Below are 17,679 nucleotides of genomic sequence, written 5' to 3'. Positions count from 1 at the left end.
CGTTCTTTCAATATCATATATTTGTGTTATAAATTGTAAACATAACAATTACTGAAAGCTAAATCTCTATAATTTGGGTTCAATAAAAGCTAACATTCCAAATATACTAGCTTTTTAATGACACAAGGCTGTAAAACATGATGGTGTGGCTCACAGTCATTCATTTCCCTCAACTGGTAAATCTTTTTGGGGAATTGTAGCGATTCAAGCTCTCAAAAGTTCGGCCTTCAGTGTGTAAAGACAAAAATGTATAGAGTAAAAGGGTGTCATGCTTTACTTTAAAAGAACAAAAGGAAGAGGGAAGCTGAGATTGTTCGACAGTCATTTTAATCTGGACATTGCTGGACAGTGGTTTGAGATAAACCCGTCAGGTCTTTTAAGGCCCGAATGACACCGAATGGTGACAACAGCACCAAATCATAGACAGTAGACAGTGTTAAGACAACATTTATGCAATGACAAACCACTTTGGTCGAGGCCAGATACAGAGATCATGAATATAAATGATGACCATTGTTCACACGGCAACAGATGAAGATGGAGACCCTTAAGTTTCGACAAACACAGTTACAAACGTGTTAATATCAATGCAGTGTTCACTGAACAGAAGCTGTAACAGTAGCTTTGTTTTCTTCCAAATGATCGGTGCTTTGGTCTTTCAAGTGATGGAAAGCAAAGAGATTCTACTGTAAGAGTCCAAACTGAGTCAAGGTAGGGTCTTAAGCTTTCTGTCAAATGCAATTATTAGTGATGAATCAGTGCTAAGTTGACACTAACAACACAACACACATAATGATTGTTAACAGCTCTCCCGTTTGACATGAGAACACGCAAATTAAAATTAAATTTCTTTTGCATATAGAGTGAATCTTTCAGCTAATGTCCCTGCAGCAAAGAGCTTGGCCTGCTGCCATTAAAATATATTATTCAATGATATTTAACTGTGCAGCAAACAAAGCAGCCTATAAGTTTGTACATTTCTCTGCGTTCACAAAGTCCTTGCCCCTGAGGGTCAAAGCTATGTCAGTAAACCCTGTACGTTGGCTTAAACAGGAAAAGAGACTAAACAGAGATCCTCATGGAGAGTCTTTATGCTGGGCAGTGCTCATACTCAGAGAACAAGAGCCTGGATGAGAAATGAGTGAGCTTAGCTGGTAGTCTGCTCGTCTGTAGGTGACATGCTGTCAGATGGGACAGCCGACTCAGGTTCCGAAGAGGCTGGGGTAGAGTCAGTTTCAGATGGTAAGGCAGAGCCCTCAGTGGGGGGGTCGGAGGCAGAACCAGAGTTGGACTCTGCTTTATCTTCCTCCTGAGGATAGAGCTCTGGGTACCTCTGCATGCACTCCTGCATATTACGGAAGTTGTCGATGCACTCTGAGCCCTTCACCTCTTCCTTACTATAGTGGAAGCAGGAAAAGGCCTCTTTGAACTGAGAGCCACAAGGTCCGCTGGCCATGCCGCCCAGGCACGGGCAGTTCCAGTTGATGTCGCCATTTGGAAGGATCAGACCTAAAGAAACAGGAAGCCAGACAGGAGCAGATTAACAGAACACCTGTTAAAATCATTCATATATATTCATATCAATACATGGGCCGATATTCTGAAATACACAGAAAATAAAAACTACCACTTTTTTTTGTAATGATCCCTCCAATTTGATTATATATGTGTGAAAAAGATAAACATGTCATCTAGGCATTAATAGAGTTCTGTAATAGTGAATAAACTTATTGTCCAAAATGACATCAGCACACAGAAACAGCAAATTTAACTATCAGTTTTCTGATTGACACATATTAGATATGTTGATACTGAGCTATCTGTGACAGGCCATTATTGGCCAACCGAGATATCGCACACAGACTAAATGACTGACCTTGTTCCTCATAAGGGTCATCTGGGTCCTCTGCAATGAGCTCAGCGTTGCTGGGTGTCTCATGATCTTCCCTGGTCACGAAGATGATGCGATCTTTACCTAAATGACAAAAAACCACAACAACAACAACATGGATTATAATACAATTATATATAAGTACACGTTCCGGTGCAGGATAACATGTTTAATGCTTAATCACTTCTAATACCACAAGTTAAGTATAGCTGTACTATTTGCATGTCGGTGATCCCAGGGGGCCCCAGCAATACCAGCACCTTTAACTTGTGTTAACCTGCTCTCCGTTAGCTAGCCCTGACAGTCTCAACAATGCTAGTGACTTCAACTACGTCTCAAAATAATGCGGGACCTGTGCATAATGCCTTTCAAAGCCAGACGATAATATATACCTATGTTTACTACTGCTGGAGGCTTAGCTTTCCCGCACCTGGCCCGATGGCTAACCTACTGTAATCTTAATTAACTAGAGAGTTAGCCTAGCATGGTGACTCGCTCGGTGACATTGCTCTGCCATGGAGTGAAAATGAATTAAATAAGACCGTCATTACCCTCTTGTCTGCAGTATGACATGTCTGCCGGTGTTGCTGAACGTCGAGCCTTGTACTCCGCGGTAAAAGAGGACCACTGTGACAGAAATTACTTAACAACTGCGAGGGTTTCATTTGACAGGCTACCCGGCGTCCCACAGCCCCGTTATCCCCCTGTGACCTGTCCACATGTGGGCGCACATTAGTGACGTCACCCGGTCTTGTGTAAAGAAAAATAAATAAATTAAAAAGAAATGAAAAACAAGATGAAAAAAAAATCGTAACTGCCTTTAAAGTGTGCTAAAAATGTTTTGTTGAAAAAAATCCGCACTTGCCTGGTTATCCATGTGTGTTTTATGTATATATGCGGGTTTTTTTGTTTTTTGTTTTTTTAAAAAAAAGGGGGAAATAAAATCCACTGTGTTTGAAAATAATATTACATAAATTTATATGTACCATTAAAAACATACACCAGAAATTATGCTGCTTTTGAGTCGAGTGATGATCATCACGTAATTTACCCCCATGTTACTGGAGTGTCAGGATGAGTCTCTAACCCTAGTTCTAACCCTAACTTCATGGCTATTTGTGCGTTGTGTTCCTTTTGTAAAGTATGTGACTTCCACTGTAGGGCAGCAGTAGATCAACTAATATGTTGACCAGACAGGTATTTGTTGAATGTTAGATGTACTGCCACCTGCTGGCAGTGGACTGGCCAACATGGTGGCGGTACCTGTATGTTTTGTCCCCTGGCATTTGCAACATCATGAGCCTTAAACTAACTATTTTTGTAAATTTAAAGGCTATGTACCATTAACACGCATTAAGACATTGCATTGGTCAAAACAATTTCACAAGCTTCAAGTTTTAAGGTGGGCCTCTCTTCCTTTTGCTCAGGGAGAGGCTCAGGGAGAAAACCTGTTCTTAAAACCCTTCCTTAACTTTAGAAAGCACTAAGCTGACATAAGAAAAAGAAAACAAATATAACTACTTACCTACTACCAGAACTCCCTAACAAACTAAATAACTAAAAAAACACGAACAATTTCCCGGCAAACGGGAAACCTTCAGGGATCGTTCCCTAAAGGATGTTTCTATGTTCTAGGAACGTTCTCTAAAGGTGCTCTGCAGATTATTTATTAATTTAATTATCTTACCATTTTCAGAGCACCTTCTCCAAGGGCTGTATACATTCGTTTATGTGGCCCTCAGAGAACCTTTAAGGTCCCCTGGGGGTTCTCTTAAATAGGGTATTTTTTTTTTCTTGTAACCGTAATCGTTGGGAAAATATCATTATTGTATCCAAACTATAAAAGTAGGTCACGCTCAACATTAATGCTGAGTTTATTTTTGATCGATATTATGCTTAATAGATCTGGAACACACTTCTACAGGGATTATCGGTCAATTATAATGTTGCTGGTGTATTCAGTGAAAGGTTGGGGCCTGTGGGTTGGCAGAGGGTTTGTTTTTTTTTTTTGATGTATCGAACCACCAAATGTCTTCAACATGAGTCAAGGAAAAGCGGAATTTCCAGGTTCCTACTGGCGGTGGCACGCCGATTCATTCATGCTGCGAGTCTCGACCAACAGTTTACGTGATTACGCGTTTGGCCCGCGCAACGTGACGTCGGGCTGCGTCTCTCCAAAAGTGAGTGACGTCTCAACCGGCACAAACCGTCGTGTGTCAGTGGGACGTGTAAGGGTGGGATACCAGAGACGCAGCTGGCTGCTTTTTCTTTCTTTTTTTTTTTTTAAGAAATAAAAAAAAGTTTGAGTGAAAGTGAAAGTTCTCAACCTGCAGTCCAGTCACCATTTTGAGTGTTACAGAAAACAAAGGAGCGGAGGAGAGAGAAGTATGAAGCGAGGTGAGTCGATACGACATGTGTATTATTTTACCGTCAGTTTGCCGTTAGAGGAAAGAGACATCAGCGTGAACTCAACAGATTCACCTGTGGCACTGCGGCAGGAGAATGCACATTTAAAGCCCCATTCCTGTGTATGTTGGCATATTTGTCCTGATAGGGTTGATAAGCTTAGGTTCACTATTATTTGACAAACAGTTTTGTGCTCAAAGTACAGTGGAATCTTTTTTTCTTTTTTACTTTGTGCATTGTGAGGTGGCTTCTATGTAGGGAGGGGACACAGATTTTGAATTGAATTTAAGAAGACTGCTTGGCACTTTGTATCAGCCATCAGAAACTGTATGGAGGGGTAACACCTCCACACAGAGCTGAGCTGCTATGAGGAACACTCTGTCAAAGGTCAGTTAAAGGTTTGTGGATCATTCAAACTGAAACAATAATTCACTTTTTAAAAAAAATTTTTTTTTTTTTACATTTTTAAAAATCTGTTGTTTTTTATTTTTCTTGGAATATTGGTGTAATTGTTCAAGGTATCATACAGTGCTCATACCATAGATGTCCTAAGAGCTTTACTAAATATGTAATCAATATAGGTTCTGGTAACATTTGGAGCCCAGTACCACCAAGACCATTTTCACATTAATTACAGTTTGTAGATTAAACACATTAATTTCAAGGTGAATGTCCTAAGTGTGAGTGCATTGTGGCTTCTGAAAATTTGCCATTAACATAGCTGTATCTTAGAATCATATTTTTTTAACCCCCACTTTCCTTTAACGTTTACCTATTTTTAACATGCAGGTTACATATGGAACTACTAAAGTGTCTGATTGAAAGTCTGACACTTTTTTCTGCTGGCACTTGTCATCAGGACTCATTGGGCTATCTGGTGCAACCTCTTGCGGATTGTTATCTCTCTGACTGTCCCGCTTGAATGCTGGTGTTACTACACATTCTGTTTAGCCTGCTCACAGTCAGTTCTACTGTTACCTCTCAGACTGACTTCAGACCAGAAGATGAGTGTTTCTGTGGAGGAAGAGGAGGACAGAACAAAGTCTCCAGTGTCCAGTTGTACGTCTATGAAGAGTGACCGGTCTAAAGATCTACCTGAACACTTAAGTAATGGACCTGGACCCTCAGACACAAAGTAAGGGAACTCACCAGATCTGTTTTATAACCAAGAGCGGTAACAACGTCACACATCCTGTTGTACAAGTTGTCCGAAAGTGTGACTGTACATCAGCAAATTTATCAAGGATTTATGTTTTATGAATAATGAGATGTTGGTGTTTGCAGAGGTCAGTACAACAGACAGAGAGCAGCGTCTCCAGTATCCAGCTGCCTGTCTATGAAGAGTGACCGGTCCAAAGATCTACCTGAACACTTCAGGAATGAATCTGGACCCTCAGACACAAAGTAAGACACTGGTTTAATTTTAACTGACTTGACAGAATATGAAGAATCGAGGATTTTTTTTTTTTTTTTTATCAAAACACCTGAGAACCACCATTTCAGAATGTAAACACTAATTATGAGCTACAAGATATGAAATCTTTGCTCTAATGTTGAGGTTGTAAAACTATCAATATTCCATAATAATATCAACAAATGTAATAACTTTTGAGTGAATCTGCTTTGAATGTGTACAGATACACAAGGCCGATACAGCAATGCTGCAACAACCTGACATAATGTTTTGGACAAGTAAAAGAAAAAAGTCTTTATGACATTTAATGCTGAATGTTCAAAATGGCACAAATAATGAAGAATTTGCTGTGGCAGCTGTGCAAAGTGCATTAAGTTTCTTCTCACTCAGTAACTCTCAAAGTTGAGCAGTTTTTACACCACCATGCCAATGACAGTTATGGCTGAGGCATTGAAATGTTCTTGTTGTCCATCCTCACGTCATGAGTGTGATCTCTCAGAAATGCCCAGAGGTTAGAGTTTAATCATTTAGATCTGACAAAAACGTCCACTTGGATTCAGCGATGAACTGATTAGATTTTGATGGTTCACCGGGTCACTGTGATCTCAAAAAACACTGTTCTGGCCGTACCTCTAATTATACGTTAATTCTGACAACATTTAACAGAATGTCAAATTGGATACGATGTTGAAAATGAAATTTTATATCCAAAAGGTCAAAGGTCAACTTCACTTCATTTTCAGAGATATTCTGGCCTGTAAGGTTTAACATGTTGAAGGTTTAACATGTTGAACATCCAGCTTAAGAATCTGTGAAGAATGGTGAAATCACCATTTCATGCTTTTAATTATTATTTTAATTATTTTTACCACTTCTAACCTCACCTTCTAATCCTATTTCATTGACAACATTTACTGTGACGAAGCTCCAGAAATGTGTTGAGTTTGTATTTATAACAAACTACAGGTACATCAGTAAATGTGTAATGAGACAGTCAGAGAGGAAAAGCAGTTGATTAATGTTAATGAAAGCAGGAGTGTTAAAGTAAAAGGCAATTTAAGGAACAATCATCTTCGTTACAGACTGAATGCTGAATGACACTTTTACTGTTCTCTGTGACCATCTGAGCTTCTGGACAGTGTCGACCGAATCTTGATATTTTTCAACAATCGACAAATCATTTTGGTAATAAAGAAATGTCTTCACAGAGGGAGGAAGAGGAGTGATGTTTCTGTGGAAGAGCGGCCGTCCTGCTGTGTTTTGTGTCAGGACATCCTGAAGGACCCAGTCTCCACCAGCTGTGGACACTGGTTCTGCAGACAGTGCATCACTTCAAACTCAGACCGGTTTGCTTCCCCTGGAGACTCCTGTCCTCAGTGTGGAAAAAGATCCAGATGTAGGTCCACTAGTACGGGAAGGTTTGGTTCTCAGCAGTTAATAATTACAAATGGTGACGATAAAGATAATAATAAATAATATTATAAATCAGTAATTAGAGGGCACCATCCTGGATCCAGGGACCAATAACTCTCACCCTTGCTGTCAAAGAGAGGATGTTCACTTAAAAATGAAGATATTTATGGAATATTAACAGCTGGTACCAGAACACACATGCACAAATAATCATAGTATATGTGTTTGAACAGTGTAATTTGGCCATCGTTCAACATCATATCTGAGGAACATACATGTCAGTTGTCAGTCAAGTTCAAAATCAACTGGTCAGCAACTAATACTCACTCACACTCACTCAAAGACCCGTACAGGGGAAATTTGTCTGACGCTTTCAGAGGGGAACAAGACAAATTGGCACAGAGGGAGAGGAACTGAAACTAAATACTCAGGGGAGGGAAGATGATGAGGCACTAGTGAAACGGTTGAGGGCCGGGCAAGTAATTACACAGGAGGGAGACACGCAAGGTGACAACTAGGGGAGATTGCTGCTATATTTTTTACAGTTGGTCAGACACTGAAATGGTGACACTAATCTTTTTGAGTGCCCGTCTTCAAACTCTTGTAATTGTAGCGATCCTCTGTGCTGCCCGGCTGAACATGTGTGTGAAGCACGCACGAGTTTCATCAGAATCCACTTTATTGTGCAAAAATGTAAGACTGTCTTCACATATAAGATATTTTACAATGTTTTTGTATCTCTCAATGAACATACACTCTAACAGACATACAGCAATAGTCCAGCACAAGATCATTGGTTTTCCTGAGATTTAGCTTCAGATGATGGTAGTTGGACAGTGTGACAAAGCTGACTATCAGTACTTCTGTAAAAACAGTCTCTCAGTGAAGACAGCATATTTCTTACTGGAATATATTATAATGTGTAACTGTGAGAACTTCCGTTTTGCCAAAAACTACATTTAATACCTTTTTTAAAGTCTTTACTACATATGAGTATGGACAGACATGGATGTAAACTGCAACCAATTAAAACAGGTCTGCACCAGAAGACATGGACATGTCCTTCCTTATTCGATTGGTGGATAAGTTTGGGATGTTTCAGGGAACAGCCACAGTTAACTGTTCAGATAAAGAACTGAAGAGAAGCTGCTGAGACTCAGCCTGTTGCCTCCAATGTGATTCAAACATGTACATCAGTACAGTCAGACACAGAGAAACAAAGTAGCACTCCTGATGTTTCCTCAGAACTGGAGTTTATACACTTTATTATATATGTTTATATATTCTTATGATTGTTTTTATTAGTACACCACCAGATTGTAAAATGTTCTTTGTTTTGTCTTAAACTTGTGTCTCTTTTTCAGTGAATGTTGATCTGCAGGAGGTCGTAGATGAACATAAGATCAGTCTGAGGAGGAGATGCGAACGTGTGACTGAAGGAACAGATAAAACAGGAAGTGGAACCCTCCTCAACAGGATCTACACTGAGCTCTACATCACAGAGGGACAGAGTGAAGAGGTTAATACCCAACATGAGGTGAGGCAGCTTGAGACAGCTGCCAAGAAGAAGACCTTCAATGAAACTCCAATCAAGTGCCAAGACATCTTTAAACCCTTACCTGGCCAACATAGAGCCATCAGAGTCGTTCTGACGAACGGAGTCGCTGGCGTTGGAAAAACGTTCTCCGTGCAGAAGTTCACGCTGGACTGGGCAGAGGGTTCGGAAAACCAAGATGTCAGTCTGCTGATTCTGCTGTCTTTCAGGGAGCTGAACTTGATCAGAGATGAGCAGTACAGTCTTCTCAGGCTGCTCCATGTTTTCCATCCATCATTACAGAGGGTGACAGCAGAGAATCTCGCTGTCTGTAAACCTTTGTTCATCTTTGACGGCCTGGATGAAAGCCGACTTTCATTGGATTTCCAAAACAATGAGGTTGTGTCTGATGTTGCCCAGAAGTCATCAGTCAATGTTCTGTTGACAAATCTCATTCAGGGAAATCTGCTTCCTTCAGCTCTCGTCTGGATTACTTCCAGACCGGCAGCCGCCAATCACATCCCTTCTTCATGTGTTGACAGGGTAACAGAAGTTCGAGGCTTCACTGACGTCCAGAAGGAGGAGTACTTCAGGAGGAGATTCGGGGATAAAGACTTGTCCAGAAGAGTCATCTCACATATCAAGACCTCCAAGAGTCTCGACATCATGTGTCTGATCCCAGTCTTCTGCTGGATCACTGCTACAGTTCTGGACCACATGTTCACTACAGACCAGAGAGAAGAGCTGCCCAAGACGCTTACTGACATGTACTCACACTTCTTGCTGGTACAGACAAAGAGGAAGAGGCAGAAGTATGATAATGGCGATGAGACGAGTCCACAGGGGCTGACGAAGGCAGACAGAGAAGTTCTTCTGAAGCTGGGGAGGCTGGCGTTTGAACATCTGGAGGACGGAAACATCATGTTCTACCAAGATGACCTGGAGCGGTGTGGACTTAATGTCACAGAGGCCTCTGTGTACTCAGGGGTTTGTACAGAGATCTTCAAAAGAGAGTCTGTGATCTTCCAGAAAACAGTCTACTGCTTTGTTCATCTGAGTGTTCAGGAGTTTCTTGCTGCAGTCTACATGTTCCACTGTTACACCAAAGGAAACACAGCAGTAGTGGAGAACTTCCTGGGGGACTGGAGAGAGAATGAAAGCAGCAAAGAGTCTCTGGAATCACTTATTGCGAGAGCCTTTGAACAGATGAACTTATCCCTGGATGTCTTTCTTAGGACCAGCATGGAGAAATCCCTCAAAAGTAAAAATGGCCACCTGGACCTGTTTGTTCGCTTCCTTCATGGCCTCTCTCTAAAGTCCAACCAGAGACTCTTAGGAGGCCTGCTGGGTCAGACAGACAACAGTCCAGAAATCATCCGCCAAGCCATCAACAACCTGAAAGAGATGAACATGTCCAAGATCTCTCCTGACAGAAGCATCAACATCTTCCACTGTCTGACAGAGATGAACGACCACTCGGTACAGCAGAAGATCCAGGAGTTCCTGAAGTCAAAGAACAGATTGAAGGAGGAACTCTCTGAGATCCACTGCTCAGCGCTGGCCTACATGCTACAGATGTTAGAGGAGGTTCTGGATGAGCTGGACCTAAAGAAATACAATACAACAGTGGAAGGACAGCGGAGACTGATTCCAGCTGTGAGGAACTGTAGAAAGGCTCGGTAAGTCCAGATGTGATCAACGTTATCAAGCAACGTAAAACTGAAGCCTTCAGTACTAAAGAAAAACACTTAACACACATGCACAGTGTTGACATTATCAAAGTTTTCTTAAACTAGAATTAATCCTGCTTGTTGAAATGATCCTGCATGTGTTAAACTACACACGTCTGGGGCGCCGCATAGCTCAGTCGGTAGCGCGCGCGACCCATGTGCCGAGGCTCTGCAGCGGACCCGGGTTCGACTCCCGGCCCGGGTCCCTTTGCTGCGTGTCACTCCCCGTCTCTTACCCTGTTTCCTGTCTAACTCTTCAGCTGTTCTATCAATAAAGCCAGAAAAGGCCAAAAAAAAAAAAACTACACATGTCTACAATCATACACTTTGCATTTGTAGCTATGATCTATAAGCCTAATAATTTGACGAGTGGTAGTAATGTTTTAATAAAGTATACTTTAAAAGCTGTTTCCTGCTTATATGAACACACCAGAGGCGACTCCAATAGTATCGATATATCAGCCGATATTCTTATATACACAGAATGATCCCTCAAAAGTGGCTATCAGAACCATTAGTTTGTAATGAGGCAGAATAGTTTAACAATAAACTTTTTTGCTTCAGTGCACTGAAACAACAAACTTCACTGGAAATTTTAAAAAATATAGATAGAATTATAACATAATTTAAACTACCTACAAGTGTTTTCATAATGGCAAATATTGGACAACATTTATGTCGATATCGACATATCTGTGACTGTCCAATGTAGGCCAATACTACCAACTACACCAGATGTGCTCCATAGAGACTTGAAAGTTTGGCTGTCTTTTTGTTTTAACAGTGTATGCAGTGTCTGCACTGTGTTTCTATAATATGTTTGTTCATTTGTACATCCTAATGTAAGAAATGGGACTACAAACTGTCAAATGTGTTTCCCCTCTGCAATTTTTCACAGAGTAACACTAAAGGCAGGATATGCAGACATAACAGCAGCACACATTTGTACTGTGGTATTCATTGAATTTGCAGCAACAGCCTTTGCTTATTTAGCACCTGATTTCCTCAGACAGCAGCTGATGACAGACACGGAGCTCCTGGGACGGCCCCCAGGTTCATTCACCAGTTCAGTGGAGGATTTTAAGCGCTATGTCTTAGGCAGGTGGTCGTGTTTCAGTTTCTTGAAGATGTTTCACCTCTCATCCAAGGGGCTTCTTCAGTTCTAACTATAGGAGGCCTCTAAAACCCTGTGTGGGAGTGTCCTTACAGAGTTGTCAGGGCCACTTGTGGGTCATTGTAAAAAACACAAACAAGTGAGGTAAATACATACAGTTAAAACCTAGAGTGATTTTGCAATGATTTTCATTTAACATCATGTGAAAGTTTAACAAGATCAAATAACAGCACGCTGTAAATCAACACCTGACACATGATTACATTACAGCTACAGGACACTTGTCAACAGCAACAGCAATTTGGGGATAATTACGTTGGTGAAGGACATGATACATTTTTACAGGAGGAGCTCACATTTCAAACTACAAACCTTGTGACCAGCTCAGGCTGACAAACTTAACAGCTGATCTATAGCTGCTCACATTGTGCTTTGTTATGTAAAATGCACATATTTATTGTCATAGAAAAGGGTGAGATTTTATTACATTTTAAATGTTATTATTTGTATTCCCAGACTTTCCAACTGTGGACTCTCAGAGACTCACTGTGAGGTTGTGGCCTCAGCTCTGAAGTCCAACCCCTCCCATCTGACAGAGCTGGATCTGAGTGAAAACGACCTGAAGGATTCAGTGAAACTGTTGTCAGCTGGACTAGAGAATCCACACTGCAGACTGGAGACACTGAGGTCAGTTCATGGGTGTTTGTTTGTGCACAGTGTAAATCTACCTTAAATCCATAGCAGAAGGTTCAAATTCCCTTCAGTTCTCTTCACAAATAACAACAACAGTTTGTCAGTTTGAAGTTTGGTTCAGAATTGAGTTTGTCCTCAAATTGGTTTGTTGTTGGTGAGGAAACTGTGGGATGTATCCTTCAGCGTGCGGTGAAATGAGAGACATCAATATATAGAAAAAAATATGAAGGTCCACACTTTCAGGAACAATGCCTTTTTAAATATCTAATCTTTACAAAAAAGGTTTTTTTATATATATCTATAGAAAACATCCCTCAGAATATTCATAAAATGCCAAATGATTGTTCTACAAGTAACCAGAAAGGAATGAAAGGAGCAAAAGAAACATCATGTCCAATTTGATCATTTATTATTGACATGTTGGGGCTGACATTTGTAGAAGGCTGGCATTATGATAATCCACAATTACACAATGACACAAAATAACTTGACTAATTTAATAGAAAAGCTTGATTAGGACTCAGTAAGGTTAAGCTTTTCAAACACATTTCAAACCTGAACACATCTAACCGGTTTATAATGGATTTTTTTTATCTCCATAATTTATTCTTTATTCAGATTGAGTGTCTGCAGTTTGTCAGAGATCAGCTGTGCTTCTCTGGCCTCAGCTCTGAAGTCCAACCCCTCCCATCTGAGAGAGCTGCAGCTGAGTGGAAACAAGCTGCAGGATTCAGGAATGAAGCTGCTTTGTGATTTTCTGCAGAGTCCACACTGTGGACTGGAGATTTTGAGGTCAGCTGTTTTTCAAATGCATGATAATATGAAATATACAAATACAACATTGAATGAATAATAATTCTCTATTTCAACCCTCTTCGGCTCTGAACTGATTATTTAACACTAAATGACTTCAAGCAGCAATATTGGCTTCTAAAGTTATATACTTTATCTGTTATTCAGATTGTGGAACTGCAGTTTGTCCGAGATGAGCTGTGTTTTTCTGGCCTCAGCTCTGAAGTCCAACCCCTTTCATCTGAGAGAGCTGGAGCTGAGAGGAAACAACCTCAAGGATTCAGGAGTGAAGCTGCTGTGTGATTTTCTGCAGAGTCAACTCTGTAGACTGGAAACTCTAGGGTCAGACCCCATTTTTGACTTCTGTAATCAGATTAACATGACATGACAGTTGAGGTAATACTAAACTGCAGACATACAGCAGATAATATGCTGATTTCTGTGTCAAAGCAATGTTGAGCTACCACATTTTTCAATTTAAAACCTTCAAGAAAAATCGACACCAGATAAGACACTATGAACTTTTTAATGAATGAAAAAAGGAGAATGTTTATAATGACAGATAATCTAGAAGAATCCCCCATGGAGTCCAGACCTTGGTGGTGATGGAAGATTCTGGCAAATATGTCATCCTATGACCTCAATATATAGAGTAACAGGCAAAAACTCATTAGTGTTCTTTATTTCCTTATTTACACTAACTTTGTGCATATGAATTTGCACATGTCCACATTTATGGCCTTAAAAACTATGATAAACTATACAATACTGAATTTAGAATCTCTTTGGTTACAAGATACATAAGTCACCCCGAGGCTGGCATGTTATTGGCTTAGGAGAGAGGAGAAAGAAGAGTGACTGGGTCACTTGTCTACACGATCACTCATTAGAAGTTGTAGGCTCTAGGTTAGGCTTAGAAGCTACCTGCTCAAAAGAAGTGACAATCAAATGGCTGCCATCTCAGGATTTCCTGGTATAGGGGGATGATGTGGTTTGGTGTGAAATAAGAAGATTTTTTAAAAATTTTTTTAGACAGTTATAAACATGAAAAAGCAGCGATCATTGCATTTTTTTGCCATTTGGTCAGCATCAAATCATGGAATACTGTGTTTTGCACTAAATATATTAGTGTTTTTGTCGGACTACTGAAAACACCCAGATACTTGATTGAGTTAGCAAAACTTCATAAATCCTAGTTTGTTAGCTTGTCATCGGTTCTCTGTTGAAACTGGCTGACCCTAAGAGCCAGAGTCACTACATCTTCATTGAAGTAGCAGAACCTTGTCATCAATATTAATCAGAGCACTTTTTCACTTTTTGTGTTGTTAGATTCAGGTGCTCAGAGTTTTCATTGTCTAAATTCCTCCATTCTAAACCATCTTCAGCTCTGAACAAATTGAACATTGAATGATCTTAAGCAAGAACATTGTTTTTTTGTGGTTACATGATGTATTCTTCATCTTCAGATTGAGCGGCTGCAGTATGTCAGAGCTCAGCTGTGCTTCTCTGGCCTCAGCTCTGAAGTCCAACCCCTCCTATCTGAGAGCGCTGCACCTGAGTGACAACATGCTGCAGGATTCAGGAGTGAAACTGCTGTGTGATTTTCTGAAGAGTCCACACTGTAGACTGGAGACTCTGAGGTCAGCTCACTGACTCTTGATTAACAATTGAACCTAGTTTGTGGTAAGACATTGCTCACTGTTAGTTGAAAAGTAAATTCATGTGGGGTGCCGTTTAGCTCGGTTGGTAGAGCAGACGTCCCATGTGCTGAGTTTCCCCAGTGGACCCAGGTTTGACTGCTGGCCTGGGTTGCTTTGCTGCATGTCATTCCCCCTCTCTCTCACCCTGTTTCCTGTCACCATCTTCAGCTGCGCTATCAATATAGCCATTAAAAAAAGGCTGAAAAGTGAATTCATGTTTGGAATGAATGGTCACATCTGTAGACATAAGATCCTCTGAAACTGATATTTGTTTAAAATTGATAAAGATAAAAATAACAGGTGTATGAGTGTTGTGCTGACATTTGGATAATGTCTGTCGAAGGCTAATATTATGATGATCCACAATTACACAATGACAAAGTCACTCAACTCATTGATTAGGACACAGTGATGTTGAGCTGAACATTTCACATTTTCATATCTGACTGGATTATATAAAAAGAAATCTGCATAATTTATTCCTTTTACAGATTAAGTCGGTGCAGTTTGTCAAAGATCAGCTGTGCTTCTCTGGCCTCAGCCCTGAAGTCCAATCTGAGAGAGCTGGAGCTGAGAGGAAACAACCTCAAGGAGTCAGAAGTGAGGCTGCTGTGTGAGCGAGTCCAGGCTGTGGACTGGCGATCCTGAGGTCAGTAGAGGGCTGGAGTCTGGTCATGCTGGTATCAGCAGTATTGTATTTAAAACATTTAGCAACTAAGCACAGGTGGACTTCACCTTGTTTTCCTCAGTGAAGCTGTGAGAGGAGAATGACAACAACATATGCTCTCTCTATTAATCTGTATCACAGCTCTAAGATCAGTATGACTGCAGCTTGCAAATCATTGGCTCATAATTTGAAGATCCGCTACATTGTAACCAGCCAGATAGCAAAAGTGTGTGTTATGTGTTTATTCAGCTCATATACTGCATGGAACTATGGCACTTGGGCAGTCCAATCCTGTTTGCCAGGTCTTTGCTAAAAGCAGCAAACCAGATAAACCAGAACTGGCCCAAGTCTGAGAAAAGAAATGAACTGGGCCCCAGATTTAGGTCAGTTCCTGTTTATTGGGTTCACCCTTGGCTGACTTAAGGCCATAGTATGGCCTGTTTGCGTGACTGTTTTTGAACAGCTTTGAACTCTAAAAGAAATAAATGTTGGGCCTAAAGTTCTTAGTTCCACTCACTGCCGTCCCTACTGCATCTATGGATTTGACATTAATAGAAGCATGTGTGACTCAGCATCCATCCTGTTCTAACGTACATTTAGAGTTCTGGAGAATAACATTTTACTTCGTCTCCCATCAAAACACATTTTAGAAATACTTTTTTGCTTTTTTAAACTATTTGTGGTTACAGATAATCTTCAGTTCTCTTCTCTCACTCGTGTAGCTTGATGTTTTACTTGAGGCGACACAACCTGCTGAGTAATGATAATCTTGAGATCATCATGAATCAACAACCTGCTAACTACTCAGCATGATGCACTACTTAACAATGTATATGAAATGACACCCTGCTTTTAGTGGACTGGATGCTTTACTCTGTAAATCTTTTTCATTTACTGTCTTTATATTATATTGTATGTTACACCTCGTTTTCAAATCAAGGCATAACATACAGTGCTCCATGTCTGGTGATTTTGCATAATGTTTTAGATCCACCACAGGTTTCCTCTGAAAGCCGTTAACTGAACCGGTGATGTGAATATTTTATTTGTTTCTTTCTTCTTTCTTTCTTTCATTTGGCCAAAATTGAATGTGGTATGGCACATCCATTTATTTCACATTTGAATATTTTTGTATTAATTTCATTACGGTTGAAAACAATTGTCTTTCTAACTTAAGTTTTTGTTTCTTGTCTGTACACAGATATACCATTTTAACTATGCATATACAGTATGATTACATCTTAATTTGATTTTTGTTAATCATTTCTCATGCATTTTATGTTATTCATAAGTTTTTAACCACATTTTCCCTCACATAATAAAACTTCCTTTTCATCAGTTCCTCCAAACATGCATCCTGAATTGACCCTCAGGACTTCAACACTGAAGCGTTCCAGTTGCCAGATCAATGGGACCAAGATGACAATGACTTCACTGCACTAAAAAATACTCTGGGTCATCGCAGGGCCCTCACTGATGAGTAATGTGGTTCAGTATCTCGCTCAAGGACACCTCAACATGCAGCTCAGCCCTGCCCAGAGCTGGGATTTGAACCAGTGACCTTCCGATCACTAGTCGACCTGCTCTACCCGCTGAGCTACAGCCGCCCTCTTTGTTTCACTGGGTGACATGTTCAGTCGTTACCACAAACACACACTGTAGGGTATTAAGAGTCAGTCTGACACACATAAATACTGACTAATGTACCAAATGTGAGTTGAATCGGTGCTGAAAATAGTCCCCATTACATTGCTGATTAATATTTTGCTTTAAACTACTGTGTCCAGCTGTTTTAGGAGCTTACCAGTATTTAATGCATTGTTGCTATTGGTCTTTTAATTATATTTGTTGTAATAAAGATCTTTATTATTAATGCCATACTTCCAGTGTCATTATTAATGTGTTAGTGGCAATTCTAACTTATAACCAGAATACTAATCAGTTCGCGATGAGCTCTTGAAAGTCATTACCAGAGAGTATAGCCCAGTGTTATTTACACTTTATTAAACTATGGCCCTAATAAGAACAACGTTTGGATGGACCAACGATAAAGGGTAAGTGTGGGCCAGATCTTCTGGAATCACTTTGCTTTTGTTACCGAGCCCACCTACCAACACACCAAAAATAAATACGTAAACAGAAGTAATGATGACTCTTCCAGTGCATTACACATTTAATTTAAGAACTTTATTCTGCAGGTATAAAAAATTAAGAGTACAAAAAAATCATAAAAGCTTGACTTAACTTATACCTACCTACATACATATTTGAACACTTCCACATCTTTTAGAAGATGTTATAAGAAGGATTCCAAAGGGTCTTGAG

The 17,679-nt window shown here is 40.2% G+C and overlaps 2 protein-coding genes across 4 annotated transcripts; one reads left to right on the top strand and one right to left on the bottom strand.

Moving 5' to 3' along the window:
* Positions 1-308: 308 nt before the first annotated feature.
* chchd4a (coiled-coil-helix-coiled-coil-helix domain containing 4a) lies at positions 309-2,621 on the bottom strand. The gene is made up of 3 exons (XM_037102571.1): positions 2,443-2,621; positions 1,877-1,975; positions 309-1,509 (listed from the first exon to the last, which is right to left on the bottom strand). The coding sequence occupies exons 1-3, from the start codon at positions 2,462-2,464 to the stop codon at positions 1,148-1,150; spliced, it is 483 nt and encodes a 160-aa protein (XP_036958466.1). The 5' UTR covers positions 2,465-2,621; the 3' UTR covers positions 309-1,147.
* Positions 2,622-4,090: 1,469 nt separating this feature from the next.
* On the top strand, positions 4,091-17,232 carry LOC119021903 (NACHT, LRR and PYD domains-containing protein 12-like). Of its 3 annotated transcripts, XM_037102497.1 has the most exons (11): positions 4,091-4,288; positions 5,283-5,432; positions 5,582-5,701; positions 6,920-7,107; positions 8,489-10,337; positions 12,019-12,189; positions 12,814-12,987; positions 13,156-13,329; positions 14,454-14,627; positions 15,179-15,336; positions 16,694-17,232. In XM_037102497.1, the coding sequence occupies exons 2-10, from the start codon at positions 5,302-5,304 to the stop codon at positions 15,333-15,335; spliced, it is 3,138 nt and encodes a 1,045-aa protein (XP_036958392.1). In that variant the 5' UTR covers positions 4,091-4,288; positions 5,283-5,301; the 3' UTR covers position 15,336; positions 16,694-17,232. The 3 variants fall into 3 exon arrangements, with proteins under 3 accessions (XP_036958392.1, XP_036958391.1, XP_036958394.1); XM_037102496.1 differs by having other exon boundaries at positions 15,179-17,232; XM_037102499.1 differs by lacking the exon at positions 5,582-5,701 and having other exon boundaries at positions 15,179-17,232.
* The last annotated feature ends 447 nt before the right edge of the window (positions 17,233-17,679 follow it).

The sequence above is a fragment of the Acanthopagrus latus genome, chromosome 6 (assembly GCF_904848185.1).
Source record: "Acanthopagrus latus isolate v.2019 chromosome 6, fAcaLat1.1, whole genome shotgun sequence".
NCBI classification, from domain to species: Eukaryota; Metazoa; Chordata; class Actinopteri; order Spariformes; family Sparidae; genus Acanthopagrus; species Acanthopagrus latus.
The sequence above is the reverse complement of the archived record's forward strand: the minus strand, read 5'-3'. Positions and strand labels throughout refer to the sequence as shown.

Bases quoted from the DNA above. Each gene is read 5' to 3' on its own strand.
- chchd4a (XM_037102571.1), bottom strand. From the start codon at position 2,464: ATGTCATACTGCAGACAAGAGG. The intron at 1,976-2,442 runs GTAATGACGGTC...TTTGTCATTTAG, and splicing joins GTCATACTGCAGACAAGAGG to GTAAAGATCGCATCATCTTC. The intron at 1,510-1,876 runs GTCAGTCATTTA...CTGTTTCTTTAG, and splicing joins TGACCCTTATGAGGAACAAG to GTCTGATCCTTCCAAATGGC.
- LOC119021903 (XM_037102497.1), top strand. From the start codon at position 5,302: ATGAGTGTTTCTGTGGAGGAAGAGGAGGACAGAACAAAGTCTCCAGTG. The intron at 12,190-12,813 runs GTCAGTTCATGG...TTCTTTATTCAG, and splicing joins TGCAGACTGGAGACACTGAG to ATTGAGTGTCTGCAGTTTGT. The intron at 13,330-14,453 runs GTCAGACCCCAT...CTTCATCTTCAG, and splicing joins TGTAGACTGGAAACTCTAGG to ATTGAGCGGCTGCAGTATGT.